The sequence below is a fragment of the Drosophila miranda genome (genome assembly GCF_003369915.1).
Source record: "Drosophila miranda strain MSH22 chromosome Y unlocalized genomic scaffold, D.miranda_PacBio2.1 Contig_Y1_pilon, whole genome shotgun sequence".
NCBI lineage: Eukaryota > Metazoa > Arthropoda > Insecta > Diptera > Drosophilidae > Drosophila > Drosophila miranda.
The window spans coordinates 36,845,469-36,868,207 of record NW_022881603.1 but is presented as its reverse complement, the minus strand read 5'-3'; the positions used below and the strand labels follow the sequence as shown (position 1 = coordinate 36,868,207).

The window sequence follows — 22,739 nt, the reverse complement described above, 5'->3', positions numbered from 1 at the left end:
CGTGAAGGTGCAGGCTTCACTGTGGCTGGCTGGACATTCCTTGCTGATGTTTGATGTTTCATGTTTGATGTTTGGGTCTTCACAGTGACCGGTTGAGGACGCGACGTTGCATGTTGCAGCTTTGCCATGGTTGCCGCAGGCTGAGCGCGCAATCTGGATGGATGACCCTGGGTACCCAATTGGGTTGCCAAAGGCTGTTTTCTCTCCGCTGCCGTCTGCGTACACTGAGTTTTTTTTGCCAAAACATATAAGGAGTGCCTTTTTGGCGGCACAAATGCCGGAGCGTTCTCCTGCTCTTTCTGGGGTTTGTCGCAGGTTTAAGTGTTTCGGTTTTATATGTGAACATCTTTTGACCACGACGAGCAATTTGCTCGTTCTTTGTTTGTTCCTTCCTGGCAGCCTTCCAATCCACGAAGCGCTTTATGTAAAGGTCCCGGGTGGGGTTCCTCTGCTGCTGAGGCAGCTCTGGTTTTCGATTCTCCTTAGGAGGAGCGACATAGGTAAGGCGTGGCTGCGCCTCCTCTGAGGGCGGTATAGGTGCCGCACGCTTGACGGGAGTTGGACTAACACTAATAATGCGGTTGCTTTGAAAACGATCCTCGCGCTGTTTTGCACGCGCCGCATTCTGGAGTTCCCGGTTCTGCTCATTGAAATTGCGTGGGCTGAAAGCAAGTGATTGCTGTTTATATAATTCCCTGTGGCGCTGCATTATGACGTCGAGCAGTAATTATTTAGGAGTTTAAAAAAAATGGAGGGACGCTTCTTAAGAATGGCGCCTTTTCAGCGTGCCATACCGATGAAAAAACGAACTTAGCCCACTTAAGCCCCTTTATTTAAACTGGATAACAACTCGAGTTAGACCGCGGAAAATAATACTAATAATAATAATATTTACCTCTTTTTTACCTGGCAAGGAAACTTTTTTTGATAGATTGGGGACTTGGAATTTGTTTAACAATTTAATCTGGTATTTTGTGTGCAGGTTTTTTAAAGGTAGTGCTTTTTTTACACAATAATTTTTAGCGGTATATTTTTCAAAATTTTCACTTTGAAAACTCGTGAAAATTCTAAACAAATCCAATAAGAATGACTAGCAAAAGTTGGCTACTATTTTAGAAAAATAATCTATCAATCGGATAAACTTCATGTTCAGCTATAAAGTCCTAGCAAGCTAATAATATCAAATCACAGAACGATTAGCCCATTGTATGCCAAAGGGGTATTTCAATATTGCACCGAAAATAGTGAAAATCGTGGATATAGTGGGTTTTTTTTTTGTGAGTAAAAGAAGGGATAGGAGGTATCTACAATGACTGTTTAAATAGAGGGTCTTAAGTGGGTATATGTGGCATATTTCAGACCGTATATTTTATCGCCAAGTCACTTAGTACACTAATTTTCTTGCCACAATGTCTGGTTCACACACCTTGCAAAATATAAAAATACTTTCCATAGTATTTTCCAGTATATTAAGGTTATGCACTCACCCTCTTAGCCAATGCCCCAATGTAGAAGTCGTGTAAAAATGCAATTTAGAGCCACATCGATTATTAATGCGGGAAATCATCGAAATCTTGATCACTTGCCATCAAAATCTCAATGTTTTCAAAAATATAAAAAAAGGAATGTAAAAATATGCATAACGGGGGTTTTTCACACTGGCGCTTCCATGGGGCTTATATGGAAAAGAACGGGCCAACAATTTTGAAAAGTACACATATTCCCCTTTATAAAAATGATTTTAATATGTAGCAAATGGGTAGTTACCATGTAAAGAAATAAACTTAGTGGAAATTGTTGACATTTTTTATTGAAACCTTATTTTATAAACAATGCCAATAAAGATGGTACTTAAAATTAGCCACTTTTATATAAAATTGATTAGATTATCGGTTAAAAATATGTGTTCAGTGCTGATAGTCGTTTCTAGCTAGTATTCAACCAAAAGAAATATTTTTTTGTTTTTTGTTTTTTTTTTTTTTTTTTTTTAAATCATCTCAAGGATGATTGGAATTTTGATTGTAGCACTGTAGCCACATTGATCAGATACTGGTGATGTAGTTTGGCGAGTTTGACAGGTCGGTATATAAAAAAAAGAGGAAAATTACTTAACTGTTTTAGAAAATAAACTGAAATTACTTTATAACATGATGAAGAAAAAAGGGGTCAAAAGTTTAAGTCAGCAGTTTTGATGAAGATTGCCAGTTCTCTGAGATGTAGCGGCTCTTTTTTTTATTAATAATTGATGTAAATTGTTATAATATTTAAAGATTTTGAATTTCCTTCTGAGCCCGGCAAATCTTTGGCAATCGAAGATCAGGTGTTCGGCATATTCAGTTACATTGCACGTTTCGCAGATATTTGAGTCAATTGCTTTGATTCTGTGTAGGAAGACTTTGTCGTATGTGTGTCCCGTCATAAGTCTGTTAATGGTCTTGATGCTTTTAGCATTCCATTTAAGAGAAAAATGCCAGGGTTTACTGGGTATGTCTGGAAATATGTCTATGAGGCTGGATCCCTTCGTCCTACACTTCGTCCTGTAGTCCTCATTCCATTTGTATACTAAAAAGTTCCTAATTTCTCTTTGAGCCTCCTTGTAGCTGTGTTTTATATTTATTGTAAACCCCTCACTTGTAGCAGCCTTTGCTGCTATGTCAGTCTTTTCGTTGATGGCCACACCCTTGTGACCAGGGACCATAGAATGTCAAGTTTCTGAATGTCTGATTGGTTAATTATGTTGTGAATATCATTCACTAGGTACGAGTCTGTATTCTTATTTTTAATTAAATTAATAGCTCCTAATCCATCACTTAAAATCAAAGCCTTTTTGTAATTATATTTAAGACATAGTTCGCAGGCCTTTTTAAGGCCTACGAGTTCGGCACCTACTGAGGATAATCTGTTTTCTATTTTGTACTTGTGGATATTTCCACTAGGCCATTCTACTATTCCTATGCCACATGTACTTTCTGTAACTGAGGCATCTCTTGATAGAATGTTCCAGTCGTCCTTTCTGTACTTGTTCAGAATCTCATAAAATATAGTTTTTATACCCGATACTCAAAATGAGTATTGGGGTATATTAGATTTGTGGTAAAAGTGGATGTGTGTAACGTCCAGAAGGAATCGTTTCCGACCCCATAAAGTATATATATTCTTGATCAGCATCAATAGCCGAGTCGATTGAGCCCTGTCTGTCTGTCCGTCTGTCCGTCTGTCCGTCCGTCCGTCTGTCCGTCCCCTTCAGCGCCTAGTGCTCAAAGACTATAAGAGCTAGAGCAACGATGTTTTGGACCCAGACTTCTGTGATATGTCACTGCTACAAAAATATGTCAAAACTTCGCCCCGCCCACTTCCGCCCCCACAAAAGACGAAAGTTTGTGGCATCCACAATTTTAAAGATATGAGAAAACCAAAAACGTAGAATTGTAGAGAATGACCATATCTTTAAGACTGCGGAATCTGAATTGGATCGTATTATTATTATAGCTAGAATCAAGAAAACAATTTCATTTTTTTCCCGCCCTGTCTCTCTCTAACACACACGTAGCATAGGCGGCTTTGCTTAGAGTAAAACATTTGCGCCTAGATCTCAGAGACTACAAAAGCTAGAGCAACCAAATTTGGTATCCACACTCCTAATATATCGGACCGAGATGAGTTTGTTTCAAAATTTCGCCATACCCCCTTCCGCCCCCGCAAAGGACGAAAATCTGGGGATATTCAAAAATCTCAGAGACTATTAAGGCTATAGTAACCAAATTTGGTATCCGCACTCCTGTTAGATCTTACTATAAAACGTGTATCTCAAAATTTCGCCCCACCCCCTTCCGCCCACACAAAGGACGAAAATCTGTTGCATCCACAATATTGCACATTCGAGAAAACTAAAAACGCAGAATCATAGATAATGACCATATCTATCAGATTGCTGAATCTGGATCAGATCAGATCATTTTTATAGCCAATAGGAACAAATCATTTTGCAGTGGCTACGCAGCGCCCGACGTCACGCTCAGACTGATTTTCTGTCTCTCTCGCACGCACTCTTTGTCGTGTCGTTTAATATTAGCGGCGTCTGCCGGAGGAGAGCCATACTGACTTAGTATCGGGTATAACTGTAGAGTTGCGGTGTCCGCAGCAACTCACAACGTTCCCCCTCGTTTTTTTCCTTTATTTGATTGATAATGTACTTAATTAAAAAAAATATATAAAACAAGGCTTTGAAATTGAAACATAATTTTCAGAATTAAATAATACTATACATATAAACAAAAACGTAACTTTAAATAATAAATGATAGATAAACTACATAAACTCGGTGGATGGCCTAAGACGCGGATTGCGGCTCATTTTCTGCTGGGCCCTGGTCTACGGAACGTGTTTCCCCTGAAGCTTCGATCGACATGTCCTCCTCGCAATCCTCTAGCTTATCGCCGCCAAAGGGCTCATCATCGCTAATAGTGCCTTCTTCGTAGGTGAATTTGAAGTGCCGTACATTTTTCTTTGTACTGAAAATAACTCCACGACTTTCACGCTTGCTGGTCCCTGGTTTTTTCTGAATCGACTGGCGTCCCTTATTGGGAGGGGGGTATGATTAAGAGCGTTTTGTTCGGCTGCGGCCAATATAGCAGACTTGAGCAGAGTGTTGCCCCCATTGGAAGAACGGCTCTCGCCTACAGACATGCGCAGGACGGTGCGAGCAGGAGAGAAGGACCGACGGTCGCGGACTACGATCACACGCTGAGTGCTGCTGCGAGATGGAGTTTGCGGGGCATCGTCCGCTGATACCACATCCGCCTTAGCCTTTTTCATTTCAGCATGGGCCTTGCGGAGTAATTGCATCAAGTTACTGCTGGCCTTGACCTTGGGCTTAGCGTTTAAATTGTTGCCCAGCTTAGACTTTGGTTTGGCCACAGGCTTGGCTGGTATTTTCGATTCCTCAACTGCATCGGGGTCCTGCCTATTGTTCTGTTTCCATCGCTTCAAGTTATCAAAGCGCTTGTCAACATTCTCACTCTGGAGTCGCAGCATGTCCCACCACCCTTCCAGATCCTCTGCCTGGACGGGTTTCGTCTCCTCGCTGCCATCGTAGGGTCGATGGTTCTTGCCCGTAGCTCCCGCCTCGCAACGGTCAATCAGACCGCTGAACTGCATCAATTTCTTGGTAGAGAGCAAATTTGTCTGTCCAATGGCCACATTGATCATATCTATGCCGCCCGTCTCAACCAGATGCGCCTCATTCTCCTTGCTATAGGCTTCCCACTCGCTGCAGATATCTCGCAGTCGTCGAATCTCATTCTCCAGCTGTATGCGAAAGTAGAGCACCGACTCGAGGGCCCGGCGATTGGCAACAGGATACTCCTCACCGGGCAAATACATGCTGTTTCGCTTCTCACGCTCACAGCGAGAGTTGACTTTACCGCGCGAGACGCTCACATATGGACTTAAGTAGTTGGGCTTCTCATCGGAAATCCTGCGAGGAGGGGTTTGCTCCGCAGCTGCCTTCAGAGTAGAATTTTCTTGTTCTTTATCATCTGGATCTGGAAACCAATAATATTACATTTTACTCCATTTTATTCCTGTTGTACTTACCCTTAGCCAGATATGGATCCAAGATCAAACTCTCTTCAGCTGCCGTTTTTATCAAAGAGTACCTAGAAAAGTCAAATTTCCGCTTCGCTTTTGAATCTCGGTGGCTGCTCATTGGACCCACTGGACTCAGATTTGAAATCTCACCCAAGGCTTCTATCATTTCTTGACTGCAATTGTTCGTATTGCACTGCGTGAATGTGGCCAGAGCAGGGAAACTTATCTTCTCTTCCAGCGGCGTATTGGGAGGCAGTGGGAGTTCAGTGGTCCCAGCCTCAACCAACTCTCTCATCAGCTCCGGCCGATTTCGAACATTCTTTTGACGACCTACGTACTTGCTGACGTTGCTCTTGGCCTTCATTCTGGTCGACAATTGGCTGGCAAGCTTGTTTTTTATTGCCGGCCCTTTTGCTACTGCGGTCAACTTAAATTTTCCCGCAGCTCCCCCTCCGCCGCCTCCTTGAATGGGCTTTGGTTTCACTGCTGGGATTTTTAAGGTGGGCTTACTCACGGCCGGCTTTTCGAATGGTTGCGTCCTCACATTTGGCAAATGAACAACCCCATTTGCAGAAGGTCCAACGACCAAATCTGCTGCCTTGGGCTTTGGGCCTGCTGTAGGCTTCAAGGGCAATGCACGTGAAGGTGCAGGCTTCACTGTGGCTGGCTGGACATTCCTTGCTGATGTTTCATGTTTGATGTTTGGGTCTTCACAGTGACCGGTTGAGGACGCGACGTTGCATGTTGCAGCTTTGCCATGGTTGCCGCAGGCTGAGCGCGCAATCTGGATGGATGACCCTGGGTACGCAATTGGGTTGCCAAAGGCTGTTTTCTCTCCGCTGCCGTCTGCGTACACTGAGTTTTTTTTGCCAAAACATATAAGGAGTGCCTTTTTGGCGGCACAAATGCCGGAGCGTTCTCCTGCTCTTTCTGGGGGTTTGTCGCAGGTTTAAGTGTTTCGGTTTTATATGTGAACATCTTTTGACCACGACGAGCAATTTGCTCGTTCTTTGTTTGTTCCTTCCTGGCAGCCTTCCAATCCACGAAGCGCTTTATGTAAAGGTCCCGGGTGGGGTTCCTCTGCTGCTGAGGCAGCTCTGGTTTTCGATTCTCCTTAGGAGGAGCGACATAGGTAAGGCGTGGCTGCGCCTCCTCTGAGGGCGGTATAGGTGCCGCACGCTTGACGGGAGTTGGACTAACACTAATAATGCGGTTGCTTTGAAAACGATCCTCGCGCTGTTTTGCACGCGCCGCATTCTGGAGTTCCCGGTTCTGCTCATTGAAATTGCGTGGGCTGAAAGCAAGTGATTGCTGTTTATATAATTCCCTGTGGCGCTGCATTATGACGTCGAGCAGTAATTATTTAGGAGTTTAAAAAAAATGGAGGGACGCTTCTTAAGAATGGCGCCTTTTCAGCGTGCCATACCGATGAAAAAACGAACTTAGCCCACTTAAGCCCCTTTATTTAAACTGGATAACAACTCGAGTTAGACCGCGGAAAATAATACTAATAATAATAATATTTACCTCTTTTTTACCTGGCAAGGAAACTTTTTTTGATAGATTGGGGACTTGGAATTTGTTTAACAATTTAATCTGGTATTTTGTGTGCAGGTTTTTTAAAGGTAGTGCTTTTTTTACACAATAATTTTTAGCGGTATATTTTTCAAAATTTTCACTTTGAAAACTCGTGAAAATTCTAAACAAATCCAATAAGAATGACTAGCAAAAGTTGGCTACTATTTTAGAAAAATAATCTATCAATCGGATAAACTTCATGTTCAGCTATAAAGTCCTAGCAAGCTAATAATATCAAATCACAGAACGATTAGCCCATTGTATGCCAAAGGGGAATTTCAATATTGCACCGAAAATAGTGAAAATCGTGGATATAGTGGGTTTTTTTTTTGTGAGTAAAAGAAGGGATAGGAGGTATCTACAATGACTGTTTAAATAGAGGGGTCTTAAGTGGGTATATGTGGCATATTTCAGACCGTATATTTTATCGCCAAGTCACTTAGTACACTAATTTTCTTGCCACAATGTCTGGTTCACACACCTTGCAAAATATAAAAATACTTTCCATAGTATTTTCCAGTATATTAAGGTTATGCACTCACCCTCTTAGCCAATGCCCCAATGTAGAAGTCGTGTAAAAATGCAATTTAGAGCCACATCGATTATTAATGCGGGAAATCATCGAAATCTTGATCACTTGCCATCAAAATCTCAATGTTTTCAAAAATATAAAAAAAGGAATGTAAAAATATGCATAACGGGGGTTTTTCACACTGGCGCTTCCATGGGGCTTATATGGAAAAGAACGGGCCAACAATTTTGAAAAGTACACATATTCCCCTTTATAAAAATGATTTTAATATGTAGCAAATGGGTAGTTACCATGTAAAGAAATAAACTTAGTGGAAATTGTTGACATTTTTTATTGAAACCTTATTTTATAAGCAATGCCAATAAAGATGGTACTTAAAATTAGCCACTTTTATATAAAATTGATTAGATTATCGGTTAAAAATATGTGTTCAGTGCTGATAGTCGTTTCTAGCTAGTATTCAACCAAAAGCAATATTTTTTTGTTTTTTGTTTTTTTTTTTTTTAAATCATCTCAAGGATGATCGGATATTTGATCGTAGCACTGTAGCCACATTGATCAGATACTGGTGATGTAGTTTGGCGAGTTTGACAGGTCGGTATATAAAAAAAAGAGGAAAATTACTTAACTGTTTTAGAAAATAAACTGAAATTACTTTATAACATGATGAAGAAAAAAGGGGTCAAAAGTTTAAGTCAGCAGTTTTGATGAAGATTGCCAGTTCTCTGAGATGTAGCGGCTCTTTTTTTTATTTATAATTGATGTAAATTGTTATAATATTTAAAGATTTTGAATTTCCTTCTGAGCCCGGCAAATCTTTGGCAATCGAAGATCAGGTGTTCGGCATATTCAGTTACATTGCACGTTTCGCAGATATTTGAGTCAATTGCTTTGATTCTGTGTAGGAAGACTTTGTCGTATGTGTGTCCCGTCATAAGTCTGTTAATGGTCTTGATGCTTTTAGCATTCCATTTAAGAGAAAAATGCCAGGGTTTACTGGGTATGTCTGGAAATATGTCTATTTGGCTGGATCCCTTCGTCCTACACTTCGTCCTGTAGTCCTCATTCCATTTGTAAACTAAAAAGTTCCTAATTTCTCTTTGAGCCTCCTTGTAGCTGTATTTTATATTTATTGTAAACCCCTCACTTGTAGCAGCCTTTGCTGCTATGTCAGTCTTTTCGTTGATGGCCACACCCTTGTGACCAGGGACCCATAGAATGTCAAGTTTCTGAATGTCTGATTGGTTAATTATGTTGTGAATATCATTCACTAGGTACGAGTCTGTATTCTTATTTTTAATTAAATTAATAGCTCCTAATCCATCACTTAAAATCAAAGCCTTTTTGTAATTATATTTAAGACATAGTTCGCAGGCCTTTTTAAGTCCTACGAGTTCGACACCTACTGAGGATAATCTGTTTTCTATTTTGTACTTGTGGATATTTCCACTAGGCCATTCTACTATTCCTATGCCACATGTACTTTCTGTAACTGAGGCATCTGTTGATAGAATGTTCCAGTCGTCCTTTCTGTACTTGTTCAGAATCTCATTAAATATAGTTTTTATTTCTTCATTCGAGTATTCTTCTTTACCCTTAGTTAAAAATTTATCTAATACATGGATTTTGTTACATGTGTTAACACTATCACATTCTTGAGTGTTTACAAAGATGGAATTAAATTCTCTTAAAGTACGTGTGTAACTCGTATCCGCTTTTGAGCGTATTAGCTCGTCAAACATTGTTGGATTGAACCTTTTAATTTTAAGCAGTTCTTTGGCTGTAAGCCATTTCGCTCTGAAAACAGGTGGCATTACACCAGCGAGGACAAAAATTTCGTGTTTGCTTGTGTCAGGTGGCACCCCAACACACCTTCTGAGTGATTTAGCTTGCGCTATTTCTATATCTTTACTTGCTCCAGATCCCATGTCTGAAAAACTTGTGATAGCATATTCTTGTTTTGTTCTAATAAAAGCTTTGAAGATGTTGGTACTTGTTTTAGGTTTTAGACCTGATTTGATAGTAGTCGCAAGCTGGAGGAGTCTGTTGCATTTTTATACCCGATACTCAAAATGAGTATTGGGGTATATTAGATTTGTGGTAAAAGTGGATGTGTGTAACGTCCAGAAGGAATCGTTTCCGACCCCATAAAGTATATATATTCTTGATCAGCATCAATAGCCGAGTCGATTGAGCCCTGTCTGTCTGTCCGTCCGTCCGTCTGTCCGTCTGTCCGTCCCCTTCAGCGCCTAGTGGTCAAAGACTATAAGAGCTAGAGCAACGATGTTTTGGTTCCAGACTTCTGTGATATGTCACTGCTACAAAAATATTTCAAAACTTCGCCCCGCCCACTTCCGCCCCCACAAAGTACGAAAGTCTGTGGCATCCACAATTTTAAAGATATGAGAAAACCAAAAACGTAGAATTGTAGAGAATGACCATATCTTTAAGACTGCGGAATCTGAATTGGATCGTATTATTATTATAGCCAGCATCAAGAAAACAATTTCATTTTTTTCTCGCCCTGTCTCTCTCTAACACACAAGTAGCATAGGCGGCTTTGCTTAGAGTAAAACATTAGCGCCTAGATCTCAGAGACTACAAAAGCTAGAGCAACCAAATTTGGTATCCACACTCCTAATATATCGGACCGAGACGAGTTTGTTTCAAAATTTCGCCACACCCCCTTCCGCCCCCGCAAAGGACGAAAATCTGAGGATATTCAAAAATCTCAGAGACTATTAAGGCTAGAGTAACCAAATTTGGTATCCGCACTCCTGTTAGATCTTACTATAAAACGTGTATCTCAAAATTTCGCCCCACCCCCTTCCGCCCCCCCAAAGGACGAAAATCTGTTGCATCCACAATATTGCACATTCGAGAAAACTAAGAACGCAGAATCATAGATAATGACCATATCTATCAGATTGCTGAATCTGGATCAGATCAGATCATTTTTATAGCCAATAGGAACAAATCAATTTGCAGTGGCTACGCAGCGCCCGACGTCACGCTCAGACTGATTTTCAGTCTCTCTCGCACGCACTCTTTGTCGTGTCGTTTAATATTAGCGGCGTCTGCCGGAGGAGAGCCATACTGACTTAGTATCGGGTATAACCGTAGAGTTGCGGTGTCCGCAGCAACTCACAACGTTCCCCCTCGTTTTGTTTGTTCTTTAACCATTTTTACATGACTGACATTTGACATGTTTGCGCTAATCAGTCTGCCTAAGAAACGGATATCTTTTCGATTTGGTATAGGCACATTTCTAACAGAAATATTTACCGCTCTGACCTGTCTTTTTCCTACATTCATTGCTGCAGATTTGCTTGGATTGAAGGTAAAACCGAGATCACCACATAGAAGGTTAAAGTCATTTAGTTTTTTATTACGGTTTTCAACCGCTACAGTAAACTCTCTGTTGTGAGAGATTATAACGAAGTCATCTGCAAATTGCATCATATGAGTATTTCTATCACAGATCTGATGTAGTCTTTTTGTGTATACATTAAAAAGGAGGGGCGACAGACAAGAGCCCTGTGGGATTCCTCCCTGAACTACCTGAACAGCTTCCCCTATTTTCAGTAGTCTCATAGACATAAAACTGATGATCCAGTCAATGTATGTTTTAGGAAAACACTCATTTTCCATTAGTCTTTTTAAGAATTTCAGGTTGACACAATTGTAGGCATTGTTGAGGTCAACAACCACAAGAGTAACGTGTTCCTTGTCCTTTTTCTTTGCCGCTACCACATTGATGACATCATTTATGCACATCGCTGCAGACTTGTTTTTTTGGTATGCATAAGATCTGTAGGGTATAATCTTGTTTTCTTGTATATGCTTTTCCAGCCTGGCTTTCACCATGCCATTTACTGTCTTGGCTAGAACCGAAATGAGGGATATGGGTCGAAAATGTTTTAAGTCAGTCAGATCCATGTTTTTTTTCGGTATTGGTACAATTCTGATAGATCTCCATTCGACTGGGAAATCGCACATAGCCACTCGACGGTTGTAAAAATGTACAAGTTCTGTCTTTATACTAGTGTTAAGAGCACTCAGCATCTCGTATGTGATGTGATCTATTCCTCCTGCCGTTTTTCTGTTTCTGACTAACACAGCCTCTAACTCTTCCAAGGAAAAGAAAGGATTTTCATTGTTCTTGGTTGAGTACATTTCTTCGTCTACATCCTTTGCTTCTGAGGTTATTTGTTCGTTAAGGAATTCCAGGTATGGCCCAGCTTTGTCAGGGTCGAAAATTTCTGGGGTGTCCTCTTGACAGTTTTTTAGATTTCTGAGGAATCTCCAGGCTTCTCTTGAGTTCGATTTTACATTTAACTCTGTTAACTTCCTGGCATAGCTAGTTCTTTTGGCAATTTTAACAGATTTTTTCCATTTAACCTTGAGGTTAACAGCAGAACAATAATTTTGAAAGGAGGGTTCTGAAGCTGCCTTCTTCTGCGACTCTGCAAACTCCCTGAATAATTTGGCTAAATTCTCGTCCCACCATAATTTTGGACATTTGTTTTTGATTTCATAAGTAGCTGCTTTTATTTCCTGGTGGATGTTCTTCGCTAAATTATCCATATCTTTGTCGGCCTCAAACTGGCTTAGCTTTTTCAGTAGCCTGTTTTTGGCAAGGAAAGTTTTGAGTTTGTGTTGATATCCTGCTGTTTCAAAGGTTATTGGGTGATGGTGGCTGCCTCCTAGGAAAAACTTTTCGCATTTCCAATTCTCTATATGAATACCCTTTGTGAAAGTTAAATCGAGTACAGACCCTGATGTTGAGTCGATGTGTCTTCTGAATGTGAGACTGTGGTCATTTGCTAGACTGTAGCCAGCATTTGACATAGCTTGCATGAGAAAAGTTCCCTTTCCACTGTTGGTTCTGTCTCCAGAAAAGGTATGTCTTGCGTTAAAATCTCCTGCAATTATGACTTTTCCGAATGCATCTAAATATTCAAGGAGATTGTTAATCGCTTGCTTGAAGGATGCAAGAGACAACAAAGGTTCAAAATATACTGAGGTGATAAGAAATTTATCTTTGTTGTTGATGGTTCTTGCTATAATTATATCTTTCTCTGTCTCATATATCAGTCTTTTAACTCTTAATTCTTTTTTGTAGGCAATCGCCACTCCTCCATAACCGTCCTCTCTATGTTTTTCTAACATATTGAAGTTATCTAGTTTCCTAAAACGGAAAGCAAAGTCGAAGTTTTCATTGTTTAAGTAGAATACTAGGTCGTTTTTATTGGCTTTAATAGATTGAATGTTATGTTGTAAAAATTTCATATTTATTTAAAAAGGTTCGTTTCTCTCTGTTTGTTCATTTTTCTGTCTGCATTATGTTCCATATTGTACCAAATTGTACTGGTCACTTTTTTTGATGGATGTGACACATCATTTGAGTCGACTAAACGAGACAACATGTCAACCATCTGTTGAATGGTAAATTTGTTTTCTTTTAGTTCTTTGTTTTCAAAAAATGGTACGTGATTACTAGAATCGCTGGTATATGATTCTAAGTGATAGTGGGGTTTTTGTGCAGGAACCAAAGGTCTCTGCACTAACCTGCTCGCATAACTGTGTTTTTTTAAAACTTCATTTGCTTTAACGTTTTTGGTTTGAACATTTTCCTCATTTATGTCTAGTTTTGGATAGTTTTTTTCATAATTATCTAACAGCGAAAAATTTTGATGGATTGAGTAAGTGCTTTTCCTTACGCGCGATTTTTTTGATTGTCATTATTTTGTTAATGTCCATCTCCTTTTCCCATACTGGGCCTATCAGTCTGTCCCTAGCTGAGTGATTTTTCCCATTGCAAAGGATACACTTGAGACCAGTGCACGACCCATTGCACTCCTCGACTCCGCATTTATAGCACCTCCTAGCTGATTTGCATCTGGTCGAAGTGTGACCAAGTCTGCCACAATTATAACATTGCCTTACTCTGGGAACATATATGCTTACTTTCATCCCACATATCCCAAAAAGAGATACCTTTTCTGGGATGTCTGAACCCTCAAAACCAATTTTGACTGTTTCTAATGGTATGAGCTTGAATGTTTCGTTGTTGTCATCGGTTGTAATTTTCTGCCTTCTTGCTAATCTTTCAATTGACTTAATTTTTATGTTAGAAGTAATATTATCCATAATTTCATTCTCAGAAAAACCGAGGGGCACCCCTTTAATTACTCCATAGGATTCCACATAGCCTTTTGGTATAAATATCACTAAATTCATTTTTTTTAACTCCTCATTTAAAACTAAATCATTTGCTTCGCTGAAAACCTTAAAATAAATCTTGTATAGAGTGGCGCAAGAGCTACGATTTCTTTAATTCCTTTGATTTTAAGGTGTCTTATTTTTTCAAAAAAGAATAAGCCATTTTTGGTGTTTTTGTTTTCGAAGATGGTACTGTTCTTAGTCGATACTAGTACAGCCGCATCACCGATTAGGCACTCACTATACAACACTGTTTCTCTTTCGATACCTACATTTGATGGGTTTATAATCGGATTAGTATTTTTATTCAGTGTTTTAGTCATTTCAGTATTTCCAGTAAAACCATTTATGGCATTTGTGTGAGAATTGTGAACGGTCACACCGTCAGAAGCCTCCACCATTTTGTTACTGTCATCGTCTATCAGCATTTTGTTATTTATGTCTGTATTGGTGTTGTCGCTTTTTTGTTCCTTGCGCATCTTTTTTGCTGGGTACTTTTCGTCAGTCAAGCTGTCGAATATGTCCTCTTTCACACCTGAACACAAAGCACTGAAGTTTTTTGCTATTGTTTTTTGGGTTTGAATTTTGCCGCTTTTTGCCACCTGATCAGGGGGTTTCAATTTGGCAGACACCGAGTGACCGGCGTCCGCCATACTTGCTGGTTTAACCAGATTGCCAAAGACTTACCTCTCCTTTGGGAAATTAAAAGAGGAATAATTTATATATTGATGAAGATTTGTATGAAATAAACAATGATCCAATTTTTACAATCACTTTTAATTAAGCCTTTGTTGCTTGGAAAAAGTCACTTTTCAGACTGTTAAGAAAAAACACGACCGGTCTCGCTCGCTGATGAAAAGGAAGTGACCGAAAGCAATTTGATTCAGCTTGAATACAAATAATACGTCAGTATATTTTCGGCATATTTTGAAATTTGTGACGTAGTTTCGGTATATTTCTGAGTGTCTGTTTACCATTGCAAGTATGAAAATAAAAGTGAATAATAAAAGTAAGCAAAAATAAGCATTCAACTTTATCAAGTGTGTGTCAAGTGTCGAGAAAGAGAATACGTCTTTAGACAGCTGCGACAGAGCCTGGAATATGTATCAATAAATGCAGTAGACACCCCACGAAATTCGCCGAATAAATACAAGTGTGTGCGTGTGTTTATTGGGGTAAAAAAACTAAAACAAACAACGTCACGGCAAGAGCATTGCCAGCAGCAAGAACACACGCCCTACTTTGTAAAATTAAATTCCTGTTAAAACCACATACATTCAATCGGTTTGAAACGCCAAGGTTTACCCCGATTCTGCCCCATGGAAGGTCAATGCTTAATTGCTTTTGTCCTACCTGCTTTTCCGTGAATTTACGATGTCATCGGTTAAGTTAGCTAAATAAATGCTGCTGGCAACGCTGCGCTTGCTCGCTCACGCACGCACACACTCCCCTCTCTGTCGGTGTCGGTTCGCCGCTGCCGCCGCCGCCTGTCAATTCTCGCTCTGCCTGCCTTGTCGGTTGTCGGTGTATTTTTAATCGCTTTTCTCGCCCAAGAATATTAAAGAAAGGAGAGGAGAGGAGAACTACACACAACGCGCAATCAAATATATGAGTTATTGTTTATACAGTCAAGGAAAAAAGTCAACATACAGCACCGATTTTGTAATATTTCGGGTTTTCGCAATGAAAATTAAAAAAGTTGGTATGCCATTATTTAGGACACTTAAAGTTATTATTATTTCAGAAAAAAAACTTAAACAAAAATGATGTATACTAAAGTTACAACGAAAAAACATAAAATGTTCACGGAAAAAAGTGTACATACAGCCTCATGCTTTTGTATTATAGTCTCAAAGTCATCTTAATATTAATACTTTTTATACTTTTAATATTTGGTTGGTCCACCATTGGCATCTATTACAGCCTGTAGTCGTCGGGGCATCGATGCCACCAAATTTTCGGTTGTTGTGGGCGGAACTTCGGCCCAAGCTCGAATGAGGGCGGTTTTGAGGCTTTCCCGACTGCTGATGTTATACTTCCGTACCAATCATTCTAAAATGTCCCAAAGATTGGGATTGGGTTAAGGTCTGGGCATAATACAGCAACCAATCACGCACAACATGTGCGGTGTGCTTTGGATCGTTGTCCTGTTGGAAGATCCAACTGCTTCCCAGGCTCAATGTATCCACCGATGTGCTCCAAAATTGGCGGAACACATCGAAAAGTGTTCAGGAGTCATTGTGCACCCAAAAACAATTGCCAATTTTTTGCACAGGATGGTTTCAAGAGCCGAGTTCCACGAAAGAAACCATTGATTTCAGAAAAGAATCGGATTTTGCGCCTGGAATTCGCCAAAGCGCACTTAAATAAGGATCCAAACTTTTGGAAAAGCGTTTTATTTACAGATGAAAGTAAATACAACATTTTCGGAAGGGATGGCCGTTCCAGAGTTTGGAGAAAGGCAAACACCGCTCTTGACCCTATAAACATAATACCCACCGTCAAACATGGAGGTGGTAGTGTAATGGTTTGGGGCGCTATGGCGTCGCCTGGAGTAGGTAATTTGGTGTTTGTGGAAGGGAATATGGATCGCTTCCAGTATAAGAAGATATTGGAAGAAAATTTGGAAACATCGGTGGATACATTGAGCCTGGGAAGCAGTTGGATCTTCCAACAGGACAACGATCCAAAGCACACCGCACATGTTGTGCGTGATTGGTTGCTGTATTATGCCCCAAGACAGCTTCGTTCACCACCCCAATCTCCAGACCTTAACCCAATCTAACATCTTTGGGACATTTTAGAAAGATTGGTACGGAAGTATAACATCAGCAGTGGGGAAAGCCTCAAAACCGCCCTCATTCGAGCTTGGGCCGAAGTTCCGCCCACAACAACCGAAAATTTGGTGGCATCGATGCCCCGACGACTACAGGCTGTAATAGATACCAATGGTGGACCAACCAAATATTAATAATTTTTGTTTAAGTTTTTTTTCTGAAATAATAATAACTTTAAGTGTCCTAAATAATGGCATACCAACTTTTTTAATTTTCATTGCGAAAACCCGAAATATTGAAAAATCGGTGCTGTATGTTGACTTTTTTCCTTGACTGTATAATAAAATGGAAATCAAAGTAATAAGAGCACTATTTTAATCTCAACAGAGCTGGAAAATACGAAAGAAACCCTCATACATATGTATGTATGCTGTGCGCGTGTGTGATTGTGGTGCATTCAAGGCTGATAAAACAACACAAAAAAACAGAGCAAGTGACTAACTAAAAGGCGAAAAACACAAAACTACGCGTTATTCATTACGCACGGAGCAACAACAATACCCGATACTCAAAATGAGTATTGGGGTATATTAGATTTGTGGTAAAAGTGGATGTGTGTAACGTCCATAAGGAATCGTTTCCGTCCCCATAAAGTATATATATTCTTGATCAGCATCAATAGCCGAGTCGATTGAGCCCTGTCTGTCTGTCCGTCCGTCCGTCTGTCCGTCTGTCCGTCCTGCTCAAAGACTATAAGAGCTAGAGCAAGGATGTTTTGGATCCAGACTTCTGTGATATGTCACTGCTACAAAAATATTTCAAAACTTCGCCCCGCCAACTTCCGCCCCCACAAAAGACGAAAGTTTGTGGCATCCACAATTTTAAAGATATGAGAAAACCAAAAACGTAGAGTTGTAGAGAATGACCATATTTTTAAGATTGCGGAATCTGAATTGGATCGTATTATTATTATAGCCAGCATCAAGAAAACAATTTCATTTTTCTCGCCCTGTCTCTCTCTAACACACACGTAGCATAGGCGGCTTTGCTTAGAGTAAAACATTAGCGCCTAGATCTCAGAGACTACAAAAGCTAGACCAACCAAATTCAACCAGTATCCACACTCCTAATATATCGGACCGCGACGAGTTTGTTTCAAAATTTCGCCACACCCCCTTCCGCCCCCGCAAAGGACGAAAATCTGGGGATATTCAAAAATCTCAGAGACTATTAAGGCTAGAGTAACCAAATTTGGTATCCGCACTCCTGTTAGATCTTACTATAAAACGTGTATCTCAAAATTTCACCCCACCCCCTTCCGCCCACACAAAGGACGAAAATCTGTTGCATCCACAATATTGCACATTCGAGAAAACTAAAAACGCAGAATCATAGATAATGACCATATCTATCAGATTGCTGAATCTGGATCAGATCAGATCATTTTTATAGCCAATAGGAACAAATCAATTTGCAGTGGCTACGCAGCGCCCGACGTCACGCTCAGACTGATTTTCTGTCTCTCTCGCACGCACTCTTTGTCGTGTCGTTTAATATTAGCGGCGTCTGCCGGAGGAGAGCCATACTGACTTAGTATCGGGTATAACTGTAGAGTTGCGGTGTCCGCAGCAACTCACAACGTTCCCCCTCGTTTTTTTCCTTTATTTGATTGATTGATGTACTTAATTTAAAAAAAAATATAAAACAAGGCTTTGAAATTGAAACAATTTTCAGAATTAAATAATACTATACATATAAATAATAAATGATAGATAAACTACATAAACTCGGTGGATGGCCTAAGACGCGGATTGCGGCTCATTTTCTGCTGGGCCCTGATCCAGCCCTGGTCCTGTTTCCCCTGAAGCTTCGATCGACATGTCCTCCTCGCAATCCTCTAGCTTATCGCCGCCAAAGGGCTCATCATCGCTAATAGTGACTTCTTCGTAAGTGAATTTGAAGTGCCGTACATTTTTCTTTGTACTGAAAATAACTCCACGACTTTCACGCTTGCTGGTCCCTGGTTTTTTCAGAATCGACTGGCGTCCCTTATTGGGAGGGGGGTATGATTAAGAGCGTTTTGTTCGGCTGCGGCCAATATAGCAGACTTGAGCAGAGTGTTGTCACCATTGGAAGAACGGCTCTCGCCTACAGACATGCGCAGGACGGTGCGAGCAGGAGAGAAGGACCGACGGTCGCGTACTACGATCACACTCTGAGTGCTGCTGCGAGATGGAGTTTGCGGGGCATCGTCCGCTGATACCACATCCGCCTTAGCCTTTTTCATTTCAGCATGGGCCTTGCGGAGTAATTGCATCAAGTTACTGCTGGCCTTGACCTTGGGCTTAGCGTTTAAATTTTTGCCCAGCTTAGACTTTGGTTTGGCCACAGGCTTGGCTGGTATTTTCGATTCCTCAACTGCATCGGGGTCCTGCCAATTGTTCTGTTTCCATCGCTTCAAGTTATCAAACCGCTTGTCAACATTCTCACTCTGGAGTCGCAGCATGTCCCACCACCCTTCCAGATCCTCTGCCTGGACGGGTTTCGTCTCCTCGCTGCCATCGTAGGGTCGATGGTTCTTGCCCGTAGCTCCCGCCTCGCAACGGTCAATCAGACCGCTGAACTGCATCAATTTCTTGGTAGAGAGCAAATTTGTCTGTCCAATGGCCACATTGATCATATCTATGCCGCCCGTCTCAACCAGATGCGCCTCATTCTCCTTGCTATAGGCTTCCCACTCGCTGCAGATATCTCGCAGTCGTCGAATCTCATTCTCCAGCTGTATGCGAAAGTAGAGCACCGACTCGAGGGCCCGCCGATTGGCAACAGGATACTCCTCACCGGGCAAATACATGCTGTTTCGCTTCTCACGATCACAGCGAGAGTTGACTTTACCGCGCGAGACGCTCACATATGGACTTAAGTAGTTGGGCTTCTCATCGGAAATCCTGCGAGGAGGGGTTTGCTCCGCAGCTGCCTTCAGAGTAGAATTTTCTTGTTCTTTATCATCTGGATCTGGAAACCAATAATATTACATTTTACTCCATTTTATTCCTGTTGTACTTACCCTTAGCCAGATATGGATCCAAGATCAAACTCTCTTCAGCTGCCGTTTTTATCAAAGAGTACCTAGAAAAGTCAAATTTCCGCTTCGCTTTCGAATCTCAGTGGCTGCTCATTGGACCCACTGGACTCAGATTTGAAATCTCACCCAAGGCTTCTATCATTTCTTGACTGCAATTGATCGTCTTGCACTGCGTGAATGTGGCCAGAGCAGGGAAACTTATCTTCTCTTCCAGCGGCGTATTGGGAGGCAGTGGGAGTTCAGTGGTCCCAGCCTCAAGCAACTCTCTCATCAGCTCCGGCCGATTTCGAAAATTCTTTTGAAGACCTACGTACTTGCTGACGTTGCTCTTGGCCTTCATTCTGGTCGACAATTGGCTGGCAAGCTTGTTTTTTATTGCCGGCCCTTTTGCTACTGCGGTCGACTTAAATTTTCCCGCAGCTCCCCCTCCGCCGCCTCCTTGAATGGGCTTTGGTTTCACTGCTGGTATTTTTAAGGTGGGCTTACTCACGGCCGGCTTTTCGAATGGTTGCGTCCTCACATTTGGCAAATGAACAACCCCATTTGCAGAAGGTCCAACGACCAAATCTGCTGCCTTGGGCTTTGGGCCTGCTTTAGGCTTCAAGGGCAATGCACGTGAAGGTGCAGGCTTCACTGTGGCTGGCTGGACATTCCTTGCTGATGTTTGATGTTTCATGTTTGATGTTTGGGTCTTCACAGTGACCGGTTGAGGACGCGACGTTGCATGTTGCAGCTTTGCCATGGTTGCCGCAGGCTGAGCGCGCAATCTGGATGGATGACCATGAGTACGCAATTGGGTTGCCAAAGGCTTTTTGGCGGCACAAATGCCGGAGCGTTCTCCTGCTCTTTCTGGGGGTTTGTCGCAGGTTTAAGTGTTTCGGTTTTATATGTGAACATCTGTTGACCACGACTAGAAATTTGCTCATTCTTTGTTTGTTCCTTCCTGGCAGCCTTCCAATCCACGAAGCGCTTTATGTAAAGGTCCCGGGTGGGGTTCCTCTGCTGCTGAGGCAGCTCTGGTTTTCGATTCTCATTAGGAGGAGCGACATAGGTAAGGCGTGGCTGCGCCTCCTCTGAGGGCGGTATAGGTGCCGCACGCTTGACGGGAGTTGGACTAACACTAATAATGCGGTTGCTTTGAAAACGATCCTCGCGCTGTTTTGCACGCGCCGCATTCTGGAGTTCCCGGTTCTGCTCATTGAAATTGCGTGGGCTGAAAGCAAGTGATTGCTGTTTATATAATTCCCTGTGGCGCTGCATTATGACGTCGAGCAGTAATTATTTAATAGTTTAAAAAAAATGGAGGGACGCTTCTTAAGAATGGCGCCTTTTCAGCGTGCCATACCGATGAAAAAACGAACTTAGCCCACTTAAGCCCCTTTATTTAAACTGGACAACAACTCGAGTTAGACCGCGGAAAATAATACTAATAATAATAATATTTACCTCTTTTTTACCTGGCAAGGAAACTGTTTTTGATAGATTGGGGACTTGGAATTTGTTTAACAATTTAATCTGGTATTTTGTATGCAGTTTTTTTAAAGGTAGTGCTTTTTTTACACAATAATTTTTAGCGGTATATTTTTCAAAATTTTCACTTTGAAAACTCGTGAAAATTCTAAACAAATCCAATAAGAATGACTAGCAAAGTTGGCTACTATTTTAGAAAAATAATCTATCAATCGGATAAACTTCATGTTCAGCTATAAAGTCCTAGCAAGCTAATAATATCAAATCACAGAACGATTAGCCCATTGTATGCCAAAGGGGTATTTCAATATTGCACCGAAAATAGTGAAAATCGTGGATATAGTGGGTTTTTTTTGTGAGTAAAAGAAGGGATAGGAGGTATCTACAATGACTGTTTAAATAGAGGGGTCTTAAGTGGGTATATGTGGCATATTTCAGACCGTATATTTTATCGCCAAGTCACTTAGTACACTAATTTTCTTGCCACAATATCTGGTTCACACACCTTGCAAAACATAAAAATACTTTCCATAGTATTTTCCAGTATATTAAGGTTATGCACTCACATTGGCCAATGCCCCAATGTAGAAGTCGTGTAAAAATGCAATTTAGAGCCACATCGATTATTAATGCGGGAAATCATCGAAATCTTGATCACTTGCCATCAAAATCTCAATGTTTTCAAAAATATAAAAAAAAGGAATGTAAAAATATGCATAACGGGGGTTTTTCACACTGGCGCTTCCATGGGGCTTATATGGAAAAGAACGGGCCAACAATTTTGAAAAGTACACATATACCCCTTTATAAAAATGATTTTAATATGTAGCAAATGGGTAGTTACCATGTAAAGAAATAAACTTAGTGGAAATTGTTGACATATTTTATTGAAACCTTATTTTATAAACAATGCCAATAAAGATGGTACTTAAAATTAGCCACTTTTATATAAAATTGATTAGATTATCGGTTAAAAATATGTGTTCAGTGCTGATAGTCGTTGCTAGCTAGTATTCAACCGAAAGCAATTTTTTTTTTTTTTTTTTTTTTTTTTTTTTTTGGTTTTAAATCATCTCAAGGATGATCGGTATTTTGATCGTAGCACTGTAGCCACATTGATGATGATGTAGTTTGGCGAGTTTGACAGGTCGGTATATAAAAAAAAAGAGGAAAATTACTTAACTGTTTTAGAAAATAAACTGTAATTACTTTATAACATGATGAAGAAAAAAGGGGTCAAAAGTTTAAGTAAGCAGTTTTGATGAAGATTGCCAGCTCTCTGAGATGTAGCGGCTCTTTTTTTTATTAATAATTGATGTAAATTGTTATAATATTTAAAGATTTTGAATTTCCTTCTGAGCCCGGCAAATCTTTGGCAATCGAAGATCAGGTGTTCGGCATATTCAGTTACATTGCACGTTTCGCAGATATTTGAGTCAATTGCTTTGATTCTGTGTAGGAAGACTTTGTCGTATGTGTGTCC

General features: G+C 40.7%; 2 protein-coding genes, 2 long non-coding RNA genes and 1 pseudogene across 5 annotated transcripts; 1 reads left to right on the top strand and 4 right to left on the bottom strand.

Moving 5' to 3' along the window:
* Nucleotides 1-376: 376 nt before the first annotated feature.
* LOC117191165 lies at nucleotides 377-1,220 on the bottom strand. Its single transcript, XR_004473946.1, has 2 exons — nucleotides 896-1,220; nucleotides 377-838 (listed from the first exon to the last, which is right to left on the bottom strand). It is a non-coding gene; the product is annotated as an uncharacterized LOC117191165 (long non-coding RNA).
* Nucleotides 1,221-4,222: 3,002 nt separating this feature from the next.
* On the bottom strand, nucleotides 4,223-6,268 carry LOC117191136 (guanylate kinase-associated protein mars-like). The gene is made up of 3 exons (XM_033396097.1): nucleotides 5,596-6,268; nucleotides 4,453-5,543; nucleotides 4,223-4,371 (listed from the first exon to the last, which is right to left on the bottom strand). Exons 1-3 carry the CDS (start codon nucleotides 5,951-5,953, stop codon nucleotides 4,309-4,311), a joined length of 1,512 nt encoding a protein of 503 aa, XP_033251988.1. The 5' UTR covers nucleotides 5,954-6,268; the 3' UTR covers nucleotides 4,223-4,308.
* An 8,675-nt stretch (nucleotides 6,269-14,943) lies between these two features.
* On the top strand, nucleotides 14,944-17,194 carry LOC117191176. 2 transcript variants are annotated; one of them, XR_004473961.1, is made up of 2 exons: nucleotides 14,944-15,027; nucleotides 17,089-17,194. It is a non-coding gene; the product is annotated as an uncharacterized LOC117191176 (long non-coding RNA). The 2 variants fall into 2 exon arrangements; XR_004473960.1 differs by having other exon boundaries at nucleotides 14,944-15,077.
* A 1,283-nt stretch (nucleotides 17,195-18,477) lies between these two features.
* LOC117191646 lies at nucleotides 18,478-20,126 on the bottom strand (annotated as a pseudogene).
* A 99-nt stretch (nucleotides 20,127-20,225) lies between these two features.
* Nucleotides 20,226-21,408, bottom strand: LOC117191154 (guanylate kinase-associated protein mars-like). The gene is made up of 2 exons (XM_033396121.1): nucleotides 21,233-21,408; nucleotides 20,226-21,175 (listed from the first exon to the last, which is right to left on the bottom strand). Exon 2 carries the CDS (start codon nucleotides 21,044-21,046, stop codon nucleotides 20,480-20,482), a length of 567 nt encoding a protein of 188 aa, XP_033252012.1. The 5' UTR covers nucleotides 21,047-21,175; nucleotides 21,233-21,408; the 3' UTR covers nucleotides 20,226-20,479.
* Nucleotides 21,409-22,739: the final 1,331 nt, after the last annotated feature.

What these genes read in the sequence shown, in the direction of transcription:
- LOC117191136 (XM_033396097.1), bottom strand. Translation starts at nt 5,953, where the DNA reads ATGAAGGCCAAGAGCAACGTCAGCAAGTACGTAGGTCGTCAAAAGAAT. An exon ending in GGATCCATATCTGGCTAAGG is followed by an intron (nt 5,544 to 5,595) that starts GTAAGTACAACA and finishes ATTGGTTTCCAG; the next exon opens with ATCCAGATGATAAAGAACAA. An exon ending in AGAAGGCACTATTAGCGATG is followed by an intron (nt 4,372 to 4,452) that starts ATGAGCCCTTTG and finishes CACGTTCCGTAG; the next exon opens with ACCAGGGCCCAGCAGAAAAT.
- LOC117191154 (XM_033396121.1), bottom strand. Translation starts at nt 21,046, where the DNA reads ATGCAGCGCCACAGGGAATTATATAAACAGCAATCACTTGCTTTCAGC.